Source organism: Myiozetetes cayanensis, unplaced genomic scaffold (genome assembly GCF_022539395.1).
Source record: "Myiozetetes cayanensis isolate MyiCay16 unplaced genomic scaffold, myiCay2020 scf7, whole genome shotgun sequence".
Lineage (NCBI taxonomy): Eukaryota > Metazoa > Chordata > Aves > Passeriformes > Tyrannidae > Myiozetetes > Myiozetetes cayanensis.
In genome coordinates this window covers 9,026,242-9,044,003 of record NW_026087964.1, presented here as the reverse complement: position 1 = coordinate 9,044,003, position 17,762 = coordinate 9,026,242, and the positions used below count along the sequence as shown (strand labels likewise).

The 17,762-nt window shown below is 37.2% G+C and overlaps 1 protein-coding gene across 8 annotated transcripts in view; it reads right to left on the bottom strand.

Moving 5' to 3' along the window:
* Positions 1-17,762, bottom strand: part of JAKMIP1 (janus kinase and microtubule interacting protein 1) — a 244,905-nt gene that overhangs the window by 161,714 nt on the left and 65,429 nt on the right. For all 8 annotated transcript variants that reach the window (XM_050337666.1, XM_050337665.1, XM_050337671.1 and 5 more), the window contains exon 3: positions 10,766-11,040. In XM_050337666.1, the coding sequence (XP_050193623.1) occupies positions 10,766-10,894 (129 nt within the window). In that variant the 5' untranslated portion in view covers positions 10,895-11,040. The remainder of the gene's footprint in view (positions 1-10,765; positions 11,041-17,762) is intronic.

Here is a 17,762-nt window from a genome sequence, read left to right as displayed (position 1 = left end):
TACCTACGCTACACAAAGGCAGGGTCTGCAGTCATGTGATGCATTCAATTTACACTAAACTAAGCCAAAATTGCAACTTGCCTCAAAAAGTGCAGAAAGGATGGGAGATTTCTATTAATATTCAGATGATCATTTACTGTGAAGTTTAATTACAACAAATAATATTTTGCATGGTTCTGGATTATACAGTTAAAACAAAAGTCAAGAGTTTATTAAACAGGAAAGGCCTAGAAACCTGCATTGTTTATTGAGAGCTAAACAGGTACTTTTGCAGGCTTGCTTTAGGAAAAATGGGACATCTTAACTCAGAAGTCTCAGATAAAACATATTCAGTGAATCCAAGATTACTACTTAGTTTAAGAGTGACCACAAAATGAGTCCAACATGTTACTCTTCAAATGTACCACACTGACCACAAAATTTCCAGAGTCTGAACTAATGTATTGGATTTGTGTGGCAAGGTTTTGGTAGGGTACAAGGCTACAGAGGTGGCCTCTGTGAGGAGCTCCAGACCTTTCCCCCATTTTGAGAGAGCCAATGCTGTCTGGCTCCAAGACAGACCCACTGGCCAAGGCCAAACCAATCAGCAAGAGTGGTACCACCTCTGGAATAACATAGTTAAGAGGAAAAAAACATGTGTAACTGTGGCTGGAGAGAGGAGAGAGAATATGTGAGAGGCACAGCTTTGCAGACACTGAGGTCAGTGCAGAAGGAGGGGGAGGAGATGCTCCAGGCATCAGAGCCAAGATTCCCCTGCAGCCCATGATGAGATCATGGTGAGTCAGCTGTGTCCCTGCAGCCTGTGGATGTCCACAGAGATCCACCTGCAAGCCCCTGGAGGATACCACACTGGAGCAGGCGGTTGTGCCCAAAGGAGGCTGAGACCCAGTGGGAAGCCCATGCTGGAGCAGTCTCCTGGCAGGATCTGTGGAGCCATGAAGAGAGGAGCCCACACTAGAGAAGGTTTGTTGGCAGGACTTGTGTCCCCATGAGGTCACTCACCTCCCCATGGCAGAGACCATGCTGGAGCAGTTCATGAAGAACTACAGCCCCTGGGAAGGACTCACCTAGGAGAAGTTCAGGGAGGACTGTCTCCCATGGGAGGGACTCCATGCTGGAGTAGGGGAAGAGTGTGAGCAGTCCTCACCCTGAGGAGGAAGGAGTGGCAGACACATTGTGTGATGAACTGACCACAGCCTCCATTCCCTGCCCCCTGCACCACTGGCTGGGAGGAGGTGAAGAATTTGTGATTAAAGTTGAGCCCAGAAAGGAGGGGTGGGGGAAGGTGATTCAGATTTAGATTGAGTTTTATCTCTCACTGCCTTACTCTGTTATTTATTGGAAATAAATTAAATTAATCTTCTCCAAGTCAAGTTTCTTTTGCCTGGTTTCTTTTGCCTTGTATCTCTCACTGTCCTTATCTCGACCCACGAGCCTTTCATTCTATTTTCTCTCCCCTGCCCAGATGAGGAGGGCAGGTACAGGGCAGCTTTGGTAGGCAGCTGGTGCCCAGCCAGGATCAACCCACCACAACTTGACCTGAAGTCTTCAGACAGCAGACTTTCCCTGTGCAGAAGGTGCCATTTCGAACAGTAACTCTGAGAATTAACCAACTCAAACTTACCCTTGATTAAAAAACAACAAAAAAATTACACACACACACACACATATATGTAAACCGAAAAAATGAAATAGACTGGAGCAGAAGCAGAAGGAAAAGTATCTACATTTTTATGAAAGTAACCTAGATGCACTGTGGACTAAATGCCAGCTGGGAGAGCACTATAATTACGCCTGTGGAAAAGGTAACAGCTCTGAATCAGACACTGTCAGAAGTAGATTTTATTGCACAGATATTGTTACTCTATTCCAAGATGATTCTGATACCATATTTTTATTAAGAGAGATGGGGGAGGGGTCCAAAATGGTAATTTCTGGTGTCTGGCTATTGGAAATTATCTGCGCAATGTATCCGTGTGTCATTTCTTCTGGTTCCAAGCCTACAGTGGATAGCACTAATTTTCAGTGCTTGCATTAGGGTACCCAGTTCCATAGGAGAATACCTAGCAAGGAGGTTAGAATAGATGATCTTTAAAGGTCCCTTCTACGCCAAACTATTCCATGATGCTATAACAAAGCTAAGTCACTTACCTATTTACTATCAGAAGTGGATGAGTTTAGAGATAAATTTGCATATGAAACAACACTCATTATTTACTTATTGCCTTACTGATGAGCAAAGAAAATGAAATGAAACCGAGCAATGAAACCTACTAATGACAACATGGGGAAACAAACTGTATAATGGCATATATAAACATCGTTACTATACCTCCAGAACCACAGTAATTTTAAATTAGTCATACTGTACATAAAGCATGCAACTGAAAGGCAGTTTTCAATACAACACATTCATGAGTGTAACTTCCTAAAAGCATTTTTAATATATGAGAAACGTATTTTGAAATTTTGGAGGAGCACTGAGTTACAAAGAATGACATATTTGCTCTATTTTTTTTATCTTTCACTGAATTAAGGGAAGGCAGTATATAGATATGCATTATTGCTGTCTGTGAGAACACATAATAAACCACTCAGAGTAAGACAATATTATCATGTATCACTACTAATTTTACCTAAAAGCTTTAGCAAGAGCAATTTAAACATGAAGAATTGGAATCCTTCTAAAAACCTTAGACTGTTACACAGCATCTTAAATGTTTATCACACCTCATGACCCAGAAAAAAAGATGCATCTTAATTCTGAAGGTCTTCTAAAAGTCTTTTCTTGTTCCTGCTTCTTATCAGAGAAGATGGAAAGTTACATTTGTCTGTTAGATCTTCCCTGAAAGCCATAAGCTGTCCTTACCATTTTCCCCCAGCCCTCTCTCCTGTACACTATGCAGTTCTGTACATGTCTGGCTTCCAGAGCAGCTGACTGAATGAAAATAGTAGTGTGGCATTTTTGCATATACCTAAATTTCAGTTTCAAAATGAACTTAAAAGCAATTTCTCTTTTTTTTAAATTTCTGGTACTCTTTCTAATTTTTTTTACCTTTTTTTTTTTTTTTAATGAAGAAAAGTATTCTATCCAAGAAATTAAGCCAGTAAGGGAAGAAAGTCAGGCAGGATATCATGGCATCAATAAACCAGCTATTTTCTACCTTTCTAAATTAAATTTTTAATATATTGTTGTACATTGATACAATGCTGTTGCCATAGCAGAAGCTAGCTTTTTCAAAAAATAATATTAAACATCATTGCTTCTTCCCCTTCTTATGTTTGAAAAGTGCCTGAAAGCAAGATTTTCTTTAAAACAATATGATTATATTTTCATAGGATATTTGCATGTGGTATTGTTTTCTGTGACAAGGTGCTTTGTGAGATGGAAAAATAATAGTTCAGCTCTAAGACTGGAGTCAATGGCATAATTTTAAAATTATGCATTTCTAAAAGGCAATACCCTATTAAATCATATGTGTTTCTGAGTACTACCGAATCATTGCCGCAATAAAAATGGATAAGAACTTACTAAAGATTATCTCATTTGTTTTCTCTTGGATTTAAATGCAGATTTTTTTTTTATTTGTGGCACAATATTCAATCACATGAGGAATACTCTACATACTGTGTTTTGCGAGGAACTGCAAACTTGCATGTAAAAGAAAAGAAGGTCACTGGGAGTAGCAGTAGCATGTATTCACCACAGGAAAATTATGCTTGACCAATGTGATAGGCCTCTATGATGGCAGAGGGGTTCAACCAGGGGAAAGTAGTGAATGTTGTCTACCTTGACTTCAGCAAGGCTTGTGACACTGTCTTTCATAACATCCTTCTGGGTAAACTCAGGAAATGTGGGTTAGATGAATGGACAGTGAGGTGGATCAAGAACTCGCTGAATGCAGAGCTCAGAGGGTCATAATCAGCAGAGTAGAATCCAGTTGGAGGCCTGTAGATAGTGGCATTCCCCAGGGATAAGGAGGATGGGTTCAATCTTATTCAACTTGCTTGTCAACAGTCTGGACAAAGTGCTAGAATGTACCCTCAGCAAGTTTGCTGATGATACAAAACTGTGGGGATGGCTGATACACCTGAAGGCTGTGCTGCCATTCAGTGGGCCCTTGATAGGCTGGAGAGTTCGGTGGAGAGAAACCTAATGAAGTTCAACAAGGGCGAGCGCAGGGTCCTGCACCTGGGGAGGAATAACCCCAAGTACTGGTACAGGCTGGGGACTGGCCTGCTGGAGAGCAGCTCTGCAAAGGACTTGGGAGTCTTGGTGGGTGACAAGTTGACCATGAGTTGGCAGTGTGCCCTAGTGGTCAGGAGGACCAATGGTATTCCGGAGTGCATCAGGAAGAGTGTGGCCAGCAGGTCGAGGGAGGTGATCCTCCCCCTCCACTTGGCTGTAATGAGGCCACATGTGGAGTTTCTGCTCAGTTCTGGCCCCCACAGTTCAAGAAGGACAAGAAGCTACTGGAGAGGACCCAGCAAGGGGCTGCAAAGATCACTGAAGGACTGGAGCATCTTTTATGAGACTAAAACACAAGAAGTGTTGCCTCAACATGAGGAAGAACTTCTCTACATTGAGGGTGGTAGAGCACTGGAACAGGCTCCCAAGGGAGTTTGTGGAGTCTCCTTCTCTGGAGACATTCAAAACCCACCTGGACATGTTCCTGTGTAACCTGCTCTAGGTTACCCTGCTTCGGCAGGGAGATGGACTGGGTGATCTCCTGAAGTTTGTTTCAACCCTAACAATTCTGTGATTCCGTGTAACTCATGTTATGGTAGGCAAACAAAGGCAAGTTATTAGGGGTGAGGCCAACAGGCAAAGATGTTACTGTTTATTTTAAAAAACATATGCAAAAGCAACTTTCTTTCAAAAAGAACAAAAGCCTGTGTGGTCTGCTTTTTCTAAAACATATGTAAACTCTACTCCTGTTCAAGCACATTTCTAGTGCAATCTAATGTTCAGCTAACAGCCTTTCTATTACAATTTAAGCATCCACTGGATCATGTAATTAAAATTAGTCACTTAGGTAAGATTTCTGTACATGAGCAACAAAAGAAGTCCCTACAAAAATGGCACATCTAACACCACTCCCATTTTTATCAATAAAACACACAAGTATCGAGGGTGAACAGCAACATATTTGTAATAGCAACCCAAGATACAAGACATTTGTCATGACTTGCAGAGTTCAGCCTAAATTCTTAGCTTCTTCAACAACCAAGAACAAAATCTTGATGTTTTCTGTTTGGCTGAGTTTGGGTTTGTTTGTGTTCAATAACAAGTTTCCTTTCCTGTCAAAGTTCTCTATTTACCTACCTATCGTCAATCCCCCCCATCTGTTCCTCATGGATTGCAAGAAGAAATACACAGATTATCCAGCACAAGGAAAATTACATACTAGGAAGAAAAATCATCCATAATATCTTAAGACCCCCTGCTATTTAAACTATACAAAAGAAATTTACCTTTCAAATACTTGCAAGCTTCAAGGGAAAGGAAAAAAAAGGTACATGTTTACTGGTCTTCCATTTAAAAATATTCATGCAGCTAAACTAGCTTTTCAAAAATTAATTGAACTGTACTTAGATAGCTTGTGCCTCGATTTAGGAATATAGAGTCATAGAATAGCTGAGGGTGCAGAGAATCTCCAGAGGTCATCTAGTCCAGCCCTGGTCAAAGCAGGGTCAACCAGAGCAAGCTGGTCTAGACAATGTCCAGTCAGACACAACTCCACCATAGCAGACATTGTTTTAATAGACTTTGTACTCACTGCTCAGTTATGTGCTTTAACCCCAACCAGTAACTGAGCAGCACACAGCTGCTCTCTCACTCTGCCCCACTCTGGTGGGGTGAGGGAGAATTGGAAGGATGAAAATGATCTGAGGTAAGAACAGTTAAAAAATTAGAGACAAAAAAAATAATCCTAGATAAAAAAATATAATAAAAATGTTGTAAGAGAAAAAAAAATAGAGAGGAAAGTAAAGCCCAAGAAAGACAAGCGATGCAAATGAAAACAATTCTCAGCACCAACTGATCAATGCTCCGTGCAGCAGCATCCCCTGCCAACCTCACCCCTTTGTTTTATTGCTGAGCATGGCACCATATGGTATTGAATGTCCCTTGAATTGGGTGGAGTCAGCTGTCTCAGTTGTGTCCCCTCTCAACTTCTTGTGCACCCTCAGATTCCTCACTGGTGGAGTGGGGTGAGAAGCAGAAAAGCCCTTGACTCTGTGTAAGCTCTGCTCAGCAATAACTAAAACATCGCTGTGTTGTCAGCACTGTTCAGCACAAATCCAAAACACAGCTCCATAGAAGCAACCATGAAGAAAACTAAATCTATCTCAACCAAAACCAGAACTCTCATAATCAGGTAAGATACACTGATTTTAAAGGTTCTACTACTTTAAAGGTTAAACTACTACTACAGTTGTGAGTAGAATTGGACCATCAAACTTTTTTAGGATCTCTTCCCCTATGTTTTCTGTCAACTTCTTCTAACATAATGCCAGCTAAATTAATTATAATCATTCCTTAACATCTGTTCATTAATGTCTCACTTCCCTTGACTATCTGGTTTGCCTGGGTTAGAAATTCCACTATCATGGCTAGCATATTCACTCATTTAATTATTTCGAATTCTGGTTGAAGTAATGCTGCTATATATATTCCTAATAACTTCGTTACTTACTGTCCTATGTTTTTCAGATGTCCAAAATTCTCTTGTTTTAGTGATTTTTTTAAATATTCAGAATTTACATTTATATATCAAGTGTAGAGAATGGCTGAATTCCAATGTTCTTCAACTGCTGTCAGGAAAAAAACCTGACAGCACCTCCTCTGAATCCCACTCAGTAGTGACTTGATTCACCAACACCACCCATTTCCCTGCTCCAACAGGTTGCCATATTTCACTCCCAAAAATAATACCTTAGTGTCTCCTTGCTATTCAGTACAGCCCTTACAGTTCAGCAAGTAAACTGGTTCCTTTCTTAATCCATGCATGGCATATTGGAATAACCATTTATATATATACATGTATTCAGAATGTCCAGATACTCAAATCAATAGCTGTACTTAGATTTTTTCCATCCTTACTGCCCATAACTCTTTTCCACATGACTTTTGTAATCCCCAGTAAATAAAACTGTCTTGATAGTATGACAAGCTTTTTTTTTTTTATTTATTTCCCATATTTAAAACAAGTATTTTTTCTACTTACAACAGATTCAACATCCAACATCAAAGCTCAAAAACCCCAAAGAAATCTGGGAAAAGCATGAGGCTTATATAAACAATCTAGGCAATTCTGAGGTGATACAGTGGCAACTGAGTTGAAATATCTCATTTATCCTAATTTCTAGATGTTGTGATCTCAAGTGTAAATGTACAGTCACAAGCAGAAAATGGATATTTAAAAGTAATAACTAAACTGGGTGAAGATGGAGTAATAGTGACAGCAAACAGTACAACACGTTGATATCAAGAACAGTATTACTTGGAGTATCAGAAAACTACCTTCTAATTTATGCTATCTCAGTAGGAATAGGTACTTTGTAATACTTTTTCCTAAATATTCGTGTATCTCAGTACAAGAATTTTAAAAACTACGGAGCTGAGTGGCAAGACCATGCTCACTCACTGCAGCTCCTTGTGCTCACAGTACCAGACTTTTAGGTTCAGTCAGAGCCATTTCTGCCTCCACTTGTATTAAAATAAGTATAATTTTTGTGCTTAGGTCAACTCTTTTGCTACTCAATACCCAAATTTTGGATGTTTTCCAACCAAGTTTTTTCACTAGCCAAGCAAGTGCAGTATGTGAGTCCCTGTTCAGTTTGTGCCTTTTCTTCTCCAGCATCTCCATAGATGGCAGCAAACCAACAGTCCAGGAAGACATGCTATCTATCAACAGGCTGCCCAACGCTATCAAACAAGTGTTCCCAAAACAAGAGGGACTACACAGGAGCTAAGGCAGGGCCACAGCTTTTTCTTCACCCATTCATAAATGAACCCAGCTACTCATACGTTTGATGCCCAAAACATGGCCCAAGCGAGACCCACGATGATGCACTTTCAAAGACCTGCAAACTTACCAGTTTTGGATCAGGTATTGCATAAGCATGCAAGAAAGCAACTTTAGAGAAGAAATTTCTTTAAATGGATCAACAAACAATGAAACAAAATGAACTTTGAAAATATGCACGAAGCTCTGGATGTCTCTAGGGTAAAATTTTATGTCAGAGAAAGCAGTATTTTGCAGGCAGAAGCATGGAAAGACTGATTTCCATTTGTGACATCTCTCATCAATTAGAATGTTCCTTCTCAGATAAAACACTAATATAGGCATATACATGAGGGAAAAAATAGTTTAGGAAAATTGAATTAAATTCATTTGCCCCAAAAGAGTTTGTTACCTTTCGTGGCACAGTTTATGTCCCATGGGCCTCAGAGCTGTCTGTTTAGCAGCTTCAGTACTTCTCTCTTACTCCTGTGCCAGCAAAGTTATCTAATTTATTTAGAATTCTCTAAGTACAGTATCTTTCTGATACCCAGACATAATTTCTGTTGGTTTTGTTCCTCATTTTTAAACTACAGCCTAAATCAGAAAAATCCCTATGGCTTTGATTTACTCCTCTTGTCAATCAAGGCATCCTGTATAACTACTGCACAGACTGAGAGTAGGCTGGGAAACAAACTGCATGGTTCAAGTCTACTTAAATGATTTAAAGCAAGCACCATGGAAAAGATGTGAGAAAGAGGTTGAAGATCCCCTTCCCTGCTTGCATCCTCCCAGAAACACACTCCAACATATCGCAGGACTAGTTGTAATTTCCTCTTTCATATCCCCCTACAGATTGCATATATGAGCTCGCTCATTTCTCTGCAGATGTATGTACACAATACACAGATGTGTATCTGATAACAACCTCAATGCACTAGAAAATAGGACATTCTCAAGCTGCAGAAAGATGAACAATTAACCAAGCTGAAGCAACTTTTACTGCATTGAATATAGGTGAGTAAGCAGACTAGTTATAGAAAACATTCCTGCAGCTGTTATGGTTTTGTAATTACTGAATCAAAGTTAAACTTGATGCTATTACAGGTAAAGCATCAAACCTGAAAGTGTATCAGGGCTAAACTCTTCCTAGCATTCATGTCATGTTTTTGTGGATATTTTTAGAATTCCAAGTACTTTAAGGACTCAAAATTAATTCATTCTTCTATCCAAGGTATAAGATAACTTTATAATTATGTGTTCTTTTTAATGCAATTTAAAAAGTTATAATAAAATTCACATCTGTATATAAAATTTCATACAGAACAAAATAGGAAATAGGATAAAATAACTAAAAAGAAGAATATACTAATGTAAATATAATCTACCATCATCTAACAAGTCTCCAAATAGGAACAATGAGATGCTAAAAGTGATGGTGAAACAACACAATTTGTCACCCAGTAAACTATAGAGGGTATGAGCCCCTAGTAAATTCCATGGTGTGTGATTTTAAGAAGCACAAGTAGTTTGTGCAACTTATTTTAAAATTTATTCTCATCATATCAAAAAAGAGCAGGAGAAACTGGATGAGGAGGCCAATAGCAGGCCAAACCCCTGTCGTTGCTATTCACTCATCAATACTCCTGATGCATAAGAGATATAACTTTAGTCTGCAGAGAAGAAAAATTTCCAAGGCAACATAGATTTAGTTGGCTGATATATACTGAACCTACTGCATCAGTCAAACACGAATTAAGGTTTTATTGTTTCTTTTTCCTCTGTAAGAAATGAATTCTGAAGATTGCATTTGCAGGCATTTCTTGGTTTGCTTTGTAAATTAAAATATGAGAAATAAGACCATTCAAAGTTGAGTAACACACAAGGCTATTAAAGAAACTGGAACATACAGAAATATTGCTATTCAAGTGTTCCATATTTTACACTGATAAAAAAGGTAGAACAAAGCTATGTTATATAAAGTGGACACATTTTCAGTGCATACTCATTCCACTGGTAAGTCTTTGGACACTTGCAACTACAGCATCACCAAACAAACACAGATAAATTCATCTGCACACGGATTAATCTCCAGAACTGTCTTGTGCGAAGTCAAATGCACTAATTGAGACTAATAAACTACTAGAATAGAAATAAGCTCACTGCCTTGTCCATATTTTAATCTGCCTACAGAGATATATAAAAGTAAATACTAATCTTTATAAATATACATATACTTCATGAATTAATAATTTCTCCTAGATGTTCTGTTGATTACCGAAATACCTGTTGAACATGTGCTAGACAGACAAATATTGATGGATCTGTTTCATGAGCAGTCAGATGCATCATAACCTCAGCAAAGCAAATCAGGACTCCTACACAGATAACAGTGGTGCATTTTGAATAAGGTGCTGATGTTTGATTTTGAAGACAAAAGATTTTCTTTTTTTACAACATACAGTTTTCAGTGCTAAGATAAACAACAAAACTCCCTTGTCTTTAAGTCATAATAAGCTAATGCCATTTATATTGTTGTGACTGCAAATTTCAGTGGGTGGATGTTTGGGGATATTTACTTCCTTTTGCATGCTATTTAGAAGAGTTGGCACCAATTTCAGTTTATCAGTGGTTCTTCTGATTTCACTTCTTTGTCAAGTTTTTCTTTTAAGGCTAATGCATTTTAGTATCAAACCCTACTGGTTTCTAACAGTGCTACTGTTAAGAAGACTGATCAGAAAATATAGATAGACAAATACCTTGCTTTTTTCTTGTTGAAATTCTATCTGGATGTTGGTTAGTTTAGTTCGTAGCTCCTCATTAGCAGCTTGCAGGGCTTCAATCTCCATCTCGGACTTCTCTCCCTTGGCACGACTTTTCTTTGACATAATTATTTTTGAAGTTTAAAATAAAATGTTTGCTCCACACTGAGCTACCAGCTAGTGCCTTCTGCTTTTAGCGTGTAAGAGTCATGCAGTGTTCAACAAAATCTTTCCCACAAATCTCTGCCATCATGGGAGCAGTCTCTCATGTCCTGGAAGAAACAAAGTCGTGAGAACAGAATTAGGCTACAGCACTGAGCAGAATCAAACATCAGATTTAACATTCAGGTTTTAAAGCACACTGAACTTCCTTGTATTATATGCATAGTGCACTAGAGGTTCAAAGAAACAGATAAGAAAAGAAGTTGCACAGTATTTCGCCATCACTAAACCCAATTCACTGTATTTTGATGTCCACAGAAATAAAATTCTTTATAGTTATGATAAACACAGTATATAAAAATAAAGCATATTTTATTCAAGATCCGACTAGAACCATGCTCAGGATTCCCAAGAGACACAGAGAAAACCATAAGTTATCTGAGGCTAGTGTTTCAGTGGGAATAGTTTGTTTCCTGTAGTAAGAAGAGAGTATTTCTCACCCTTATGTATCAATTATAATGCATACATGTATTATGCAAGTCTCACAGCATCAGCATCTATGAAAAACGTACCACAAATTTGGAAAATAATTTTTAAAATGTTTCTTAAAATATCGTATATGTAAACTGCTTATGTTCACGGTTGATACTGTTTGAAAAGCTATAATCAAGACACAGAAGTATTTAATGTCATTTTAATTTCCCAACATGCTCTAAGCTGAAAAGTATTCAATTATTTAAATCAACTTTATGTAATATTCAAGGAGAATATCAATAGCAGACAAAGAACCCTAATTCCAATAATTATGAAATCCCATGATTAGTTTGCTTCATAAGAAGTTATAGAAGCTTAATCTGTGACTTTTTTTCCTCTCTGCTCCCATCTAAGAATAACCCAGTGCTCCACAAGAACAAACTGAGGAACAAATGCTATTGATGCTAAACTAGTTTCCAAACCTATGTCCTCTGCTCATTTTAAATATCCACATAATTTCATCATTAAATTTTGTTGACAAAGCAGAAAGCTTCCTACTTTAATACTGAACGACATTCCTGGAGTATTACATTTCCAAAAAAAATTGCTATCAAATTGCCTTCAAACAATAAGTTGCTCTTTCCAAACTACTTCTGCCTGAGAGTTATTTTAGAAATTGTGTTAGAATGAAAATCTCATGCATTCCTTAGCACATGCTTTCTAAAGGGTTATGTACAGATAAACAAAACACATTAAGTTTTATTCCGCTCTTCAAGGACTGGTAAACAGGTGGTGAGTTAAATATCTTGCCAAAAATGACAAGTCAAATCTCATGAAAAGTGAACAGAGCTGTTCCTTATATTCTTTATATTCAGCATTTTTAATACTTAATTTATGAAAAATAGGAAATGGAAATGCATTTTAACTTCATTAATGTATCAGACCTACCTTACAAAACAAATAAACACAGGTGCTATTGTGATTTTACACAAAATGGTTGATTCAAGAGAAATAAATCAGCAATATTCTTACAGTAACTTAAAACAAGGAACTCTTCAGTGAGTAGAAGAAATGTGAGGAATTATTGTTCTTAATAAAGAAATTTCATGCTACTAATCTATGGAGTTTCTATGATGCTAAAGACTAAAACTAAGCACTATTAAGCCAGTATATTTCATCCAAAATCCTTAACTTTATGGAAAATTTGGTTTAAAAATCAGTTGCTTATGTTATTTCCCTGGACAATTTGTAAAGAAAATCTAAAATAACATAGACATGCAAATCCAATCTATAATAATTCCACAGTATTTACAGTGGTGCAAAGGGAAATGAACTGTTCCTTATCCCAAATGGTATCTGGGGTATTCAGATTCTATCAAGGAATTATTCCTGAAATCCTTACACAAAATTCCTGATGCAGTCAGATTATATATTATTTGATTCAGTAGATTATTAATTTAGTTAAGGAAACAAAACCCATACCTCACTGGCCTGGCTACATGAATTTTAACCTCATTAGATCCCCCAAGCCCCTTTCCAATTACAGTTTGGAAAAAAGAACATTTAAGTGTTTGCTTCTCCATCAGTACAATGAGGAAAGTGAAGTAACTGCTCTGTGTGGATATACATGACATCCAGAGAACAGAAAAAGAGATCTGAAGTGTGGAGCATTTTGAAGTTGCCACATGTGTTTTGCTCAGTAATAACAATCTCTCTTGACTATACCGTGTTCCCAAGCATATTATGAAGATACAAAGCAATTCAACATGAACATTTAAACTTATAATTCTGTACAGCAGAAGATGGCCTGTCACTGAAGTCCTGGTCAGGTCTAACTCTCAATGTCTGCAGAGTTTATATTCTGTCAGAGTCAGTGTCACTCAGAGACCTTAATAAATAAGATCTTACAATCAGGTACCAGAATCATACTGTTGTCTGCTTTTGAAAATGTGAAGGTCTAAATATAATATGAATTATTTAAAGCTGTTCAAATTACATTTAACACTTAAATTAGACTTAAAAATAAAGAATTCAGCATTAGTGTTTGAAGTACTCTTTAGAATTTAAAAAATTCTCAAAGCACTGTTCTCAATCTTTTTCCTGTAACTCACAACAGTTGAAAATTGTATCTTCCAAGTAAAATAAAAACTTAGACACAGAACTTGCTTCTCTTATGGACATGAAAGGGTGGGAAGGAATCAAACTCTTCCCCTCAAAACCAAACTAAACATAACAAGCCCCCAAAACTACAAAACAAAACAGAAAAAAGGAAAAAAACAAAACACACAAAAAACCCCACCACCAACAAAATAAACGAAAGAAAAACAAAGACAAAACCAAAACAAACAAGAAAGGTCCACCGCCATCAACATCAAGCTGCATTGGTGGGCATAGAAAAGTTTCTCCATTTTTAATCTTCCCTAGATACACTTTCCAGCCCTACCTATTTCAAAAGCAGGAACTGTGACAATGCGAAGCCTCTCTATGCACACAGAGAGGCAATACCCCAGACACACAAGGGCTACAACAGAAGAGGGTGGATCTCAATTCCCAAATGAAAGGGTTAGAACCAGTGAGTGCATACATTCCCTGATAGCTGACTACCCACACTTACTGTTCAGATAAAGGTCAGGATAAAAAAACCCTACCAAGCAGCTTGTAAACACAGGGAGAAAAAGAGAAGGAAAAAAATATTCTACTCTGACAAAATTTTATTTTACTGACGCAGAAGCTGCAACCAACAACCTATTTATTAACTCACCATATGTCAATTGAGAGGCAAACTCATGACGCCACCACGATACAGTCCCACAATCACTCATGAATATAAATAACCACTTCCTGCACTGTGAGTTCTACACACTTCTTGCAAACCTTAGGATCATTTGAATGTATTTTATATCTGACACAAAAAAAAAGCATAGGAAGAGTAATGGATTCTCAATCACAAGTCACATTTTCATCCGTCTCTGGAACGTATCAAGTTTCTCACTTTATCTGAATGGGTATGGGGCATTTGTAATTCAAGAAAAACATTGACAACAAAAGAAATAAACTTGATTGGATTTGAAATAAACTGTTCGACAGTTTGAGGGACTGGTGTGAAAAAGATCAAAATATTTAACTTGAGTTTTGTTAGATGTTTGGGGAAAACCAATCATCTGAACAATGTTCCATTCCTAACTTCCAATTTCTCTTCTATTTGCTTAACAGATTTAAAGGATTTTTTTTTTATCACTACCTCAGTCTCTTCCCTGGTTTTATCAAAAAAGACCTCAAACTAAGTAATGAAGTGCTATATGATCCTTCTAGATGTTAAATATCAATAAAATCTAAAAGTAAAAATAAAAAAAAAAAAAAGAAAAAATCAATTACTGCAAAAAATATGGAAGTGTAGCATGAAAAATAAGAGAAGAAAAAAAGGGAACCTAATATTTTCTAGTGAAACATAACTCCATTTAAAGAAATGCAAGTCTTTAAACATGATTCTGTGCTGAATACACAAAAATAAGGGAAGGGTTATATCTTTGGAGAGTGAGTCTTTCAGTAACAAACAGTAATCAACAGGAAAAGTACACCTATAAAATCAAGTAATAAATATGGATAACATGATAACAAGAAAAATTTACTAAATTATGTCAACCAAAATTCAGCATTCCAGTCTTAATTCAGACCTGAACAACATTATTCAGCTGCAACATAATTTTTGGAAGGTGAAGTTGTGAATGAGTCATCTCAGCTGAAACACCAAGTCATAACTCAGGTACTGGAGAGAAATAAAAAGCTTCTTCATCTACACACTTCACTTCCACATAAATAGTGTTTTTCCATTTTACTTCAACCTTTCCCTTATAGTACTACAGAGCCTACTACAGGCTACCCATAACTCTTACTTTGCCTGTGAACATGAGATTTAAGTACATTCTAAGTATAGCACAACTCTGAATATTCAAGAAATTTAAAATAGATTTAATCATCCTAGAACCTGAAAATAGTAAATGCAGTGGACACAGGTACAATGTTAACCTCAGAAGTAACTGCCAGTTCATCGAATGTCATAGTTTGAAAAAATAGTGATAATCAAGCAATGACTGTATGGGAAAGACAATGTTCAGAGCTGCTGATGCCCAAGGCACATTTCTCACAAGCTTCAGATGACCTACATTTACTGCTTCAGTTCTATGTAATAAAACATGACTGAATGGATAAAAGCAAAAGTACCTCTATAGGACTGTAAAATAATCCTCTTCTCAGCCAAAAAATATGCATACAAATTATCAGAGTAATTTTCCAAGTATATTGTAGACTAGTAACATTTTAGATATCCATTTGTTAGCTATCTACAGAGACAGATCTATTTCTGTAACAGTAGAACCTTTGAAGGTTATTTTAAATCCTATCCCACTTAGGGAAATACAGAGTTTCCTTACTGTGAAACACTTCTGTAAGTGTCACTTGTGATTTTTTGGCAGATAAAACCAAAAACATCTTTATTGTTAACTGACAGCTCCCCATTTGTTTCTGCAGATTCACAGCCTCCAGTCCTGAGTCATTTTTGCGTCAATAACAATACACCTATAGGGCCATACTACTTGGAAAGTAATCAGTAAGAAACTCTAAGCATTTTTTTCATTGTTTTTTTCACAAAAGAGCTCACAGTAATGCAATCCTGCGGATATCAAACTCATTTAGATCCTATGCACACACTCAACTATATTTGTACCTACTACCAACAACCACATAACACTGAATTATTGTTTTTGATTGGTACTACTGTGTAACACTGGATAGCATCCAGTACATTAATGACTTCATTCTAGTGGAAGACATAAGCATCGCATTAAAAAAAAAAAAATAATTAAAAAATACCTAGCTCTTCATTTACAAGGAATTATCACAAGTAAAAGGGAATGTCTAAGCTGAATAGGACAAGGCAGCAGGAAGGGAAGGAATCCTGCACCTCCATTCTGCACTACACAACACTTCAACACACTAGTAGTTACTGAAAACTTAACCTGGATCACTTCTCAAAAATTTATGAGCTTGATGCCCTGACTTTAAAGTAAATAAAAATATTTGTTGTCGTCAATGAATATACATTCTTTATTAATATTTACCCAATTTCACTTGCAGAACTGTTTTAAGGATTCATTAAATCATTAAAATCGCTCCACTAACCACATTAAAAGACAAAATGCTACAAACAGCAGTCCTGTGACATATATAAAATTAGAAAGACACTAGCACAAAAAGGCAAAGTTCAAATGCAGCTAAAAATGATAAAACAATGTCCTCCCTCCACAACCTTCAAAACTCAGCTCTGTTACACTGCAAGAGAGCTTTAGGGTGCTGGGTTCACTGCAACTCCAGAGAGGCAGCTCTGGGCAGAGCTGTTCCTCTGATCTCTGTACCAATGCCTTTCTTTTGAGCACAGGACACCTGACAAGATGCCTGCTGTCCAGCACAATGTATGCCCAGCCTCCAGCCCTTCTGATTGTGCCCTGGGTGTGATGCAGGGAGATCCCTGGGCTTTCACTGAGGAGCAGTATTCCCTTTAAAGCATAACACTTAAGAACAAAAAGAGAACCAGGAAGAAAGGGCAAGTTTTAGCATTTCTTAATTAGACTTAGATAAATGACAATTAGAGAGACAGATTCTAACATCTTAATTGACTGTCACTGACATCCCATAGATTAATCATTATGCCAAATTTAGGATTTTGAATTATACTGGGCCACCTTTGTTTAGCTATTCACCTGATTTTTGCAGGAAGCTTCCTTTGGATGTTTTTTAAACCCATCATTATTATTATTTTTATTGTAAAGAGCGAGAATAGTCGAAACATGAAACTAGAAAAATGAAAAATTCGGGGATGACAGCTATGTAGAAAATGTACAAGACAACTGACAGGCTTATGGGGAAAGGTTTAGATTCCCAATTTGATGACTCAAGAGAGAGGTGGAATTCAATGAGAGAAAACCTGGGGTTGTCTAACACTTTATTCCATCTTGAATATTTATTATTTTGTAAATCAATAGGATAGACTTAAGAGGTCAGGTAGATGAAAGGATGAGAAAAGGTGTATCTGGATGTGATATTAGTTACCAACTGAACAGTGAGGCAAACAGAGGTGGCATGATTTCATTGCACTGTCTCTGATTTCAATAATTGCTATGTGCTATATCTCTACCTTCACTAAAGCTGCAAGCTTCTTCACAGTGTGCCAGACAGCTCACATTCCCACCTTATTGCTCCAGCACAGAAGAATCACACAGCTGTGTGCAGAGCAGCATAAACATATCAGTCAGCACAATAAAGGAAATTATAATGCTGAGTAGGTTAATGAAAACTTCTTCAC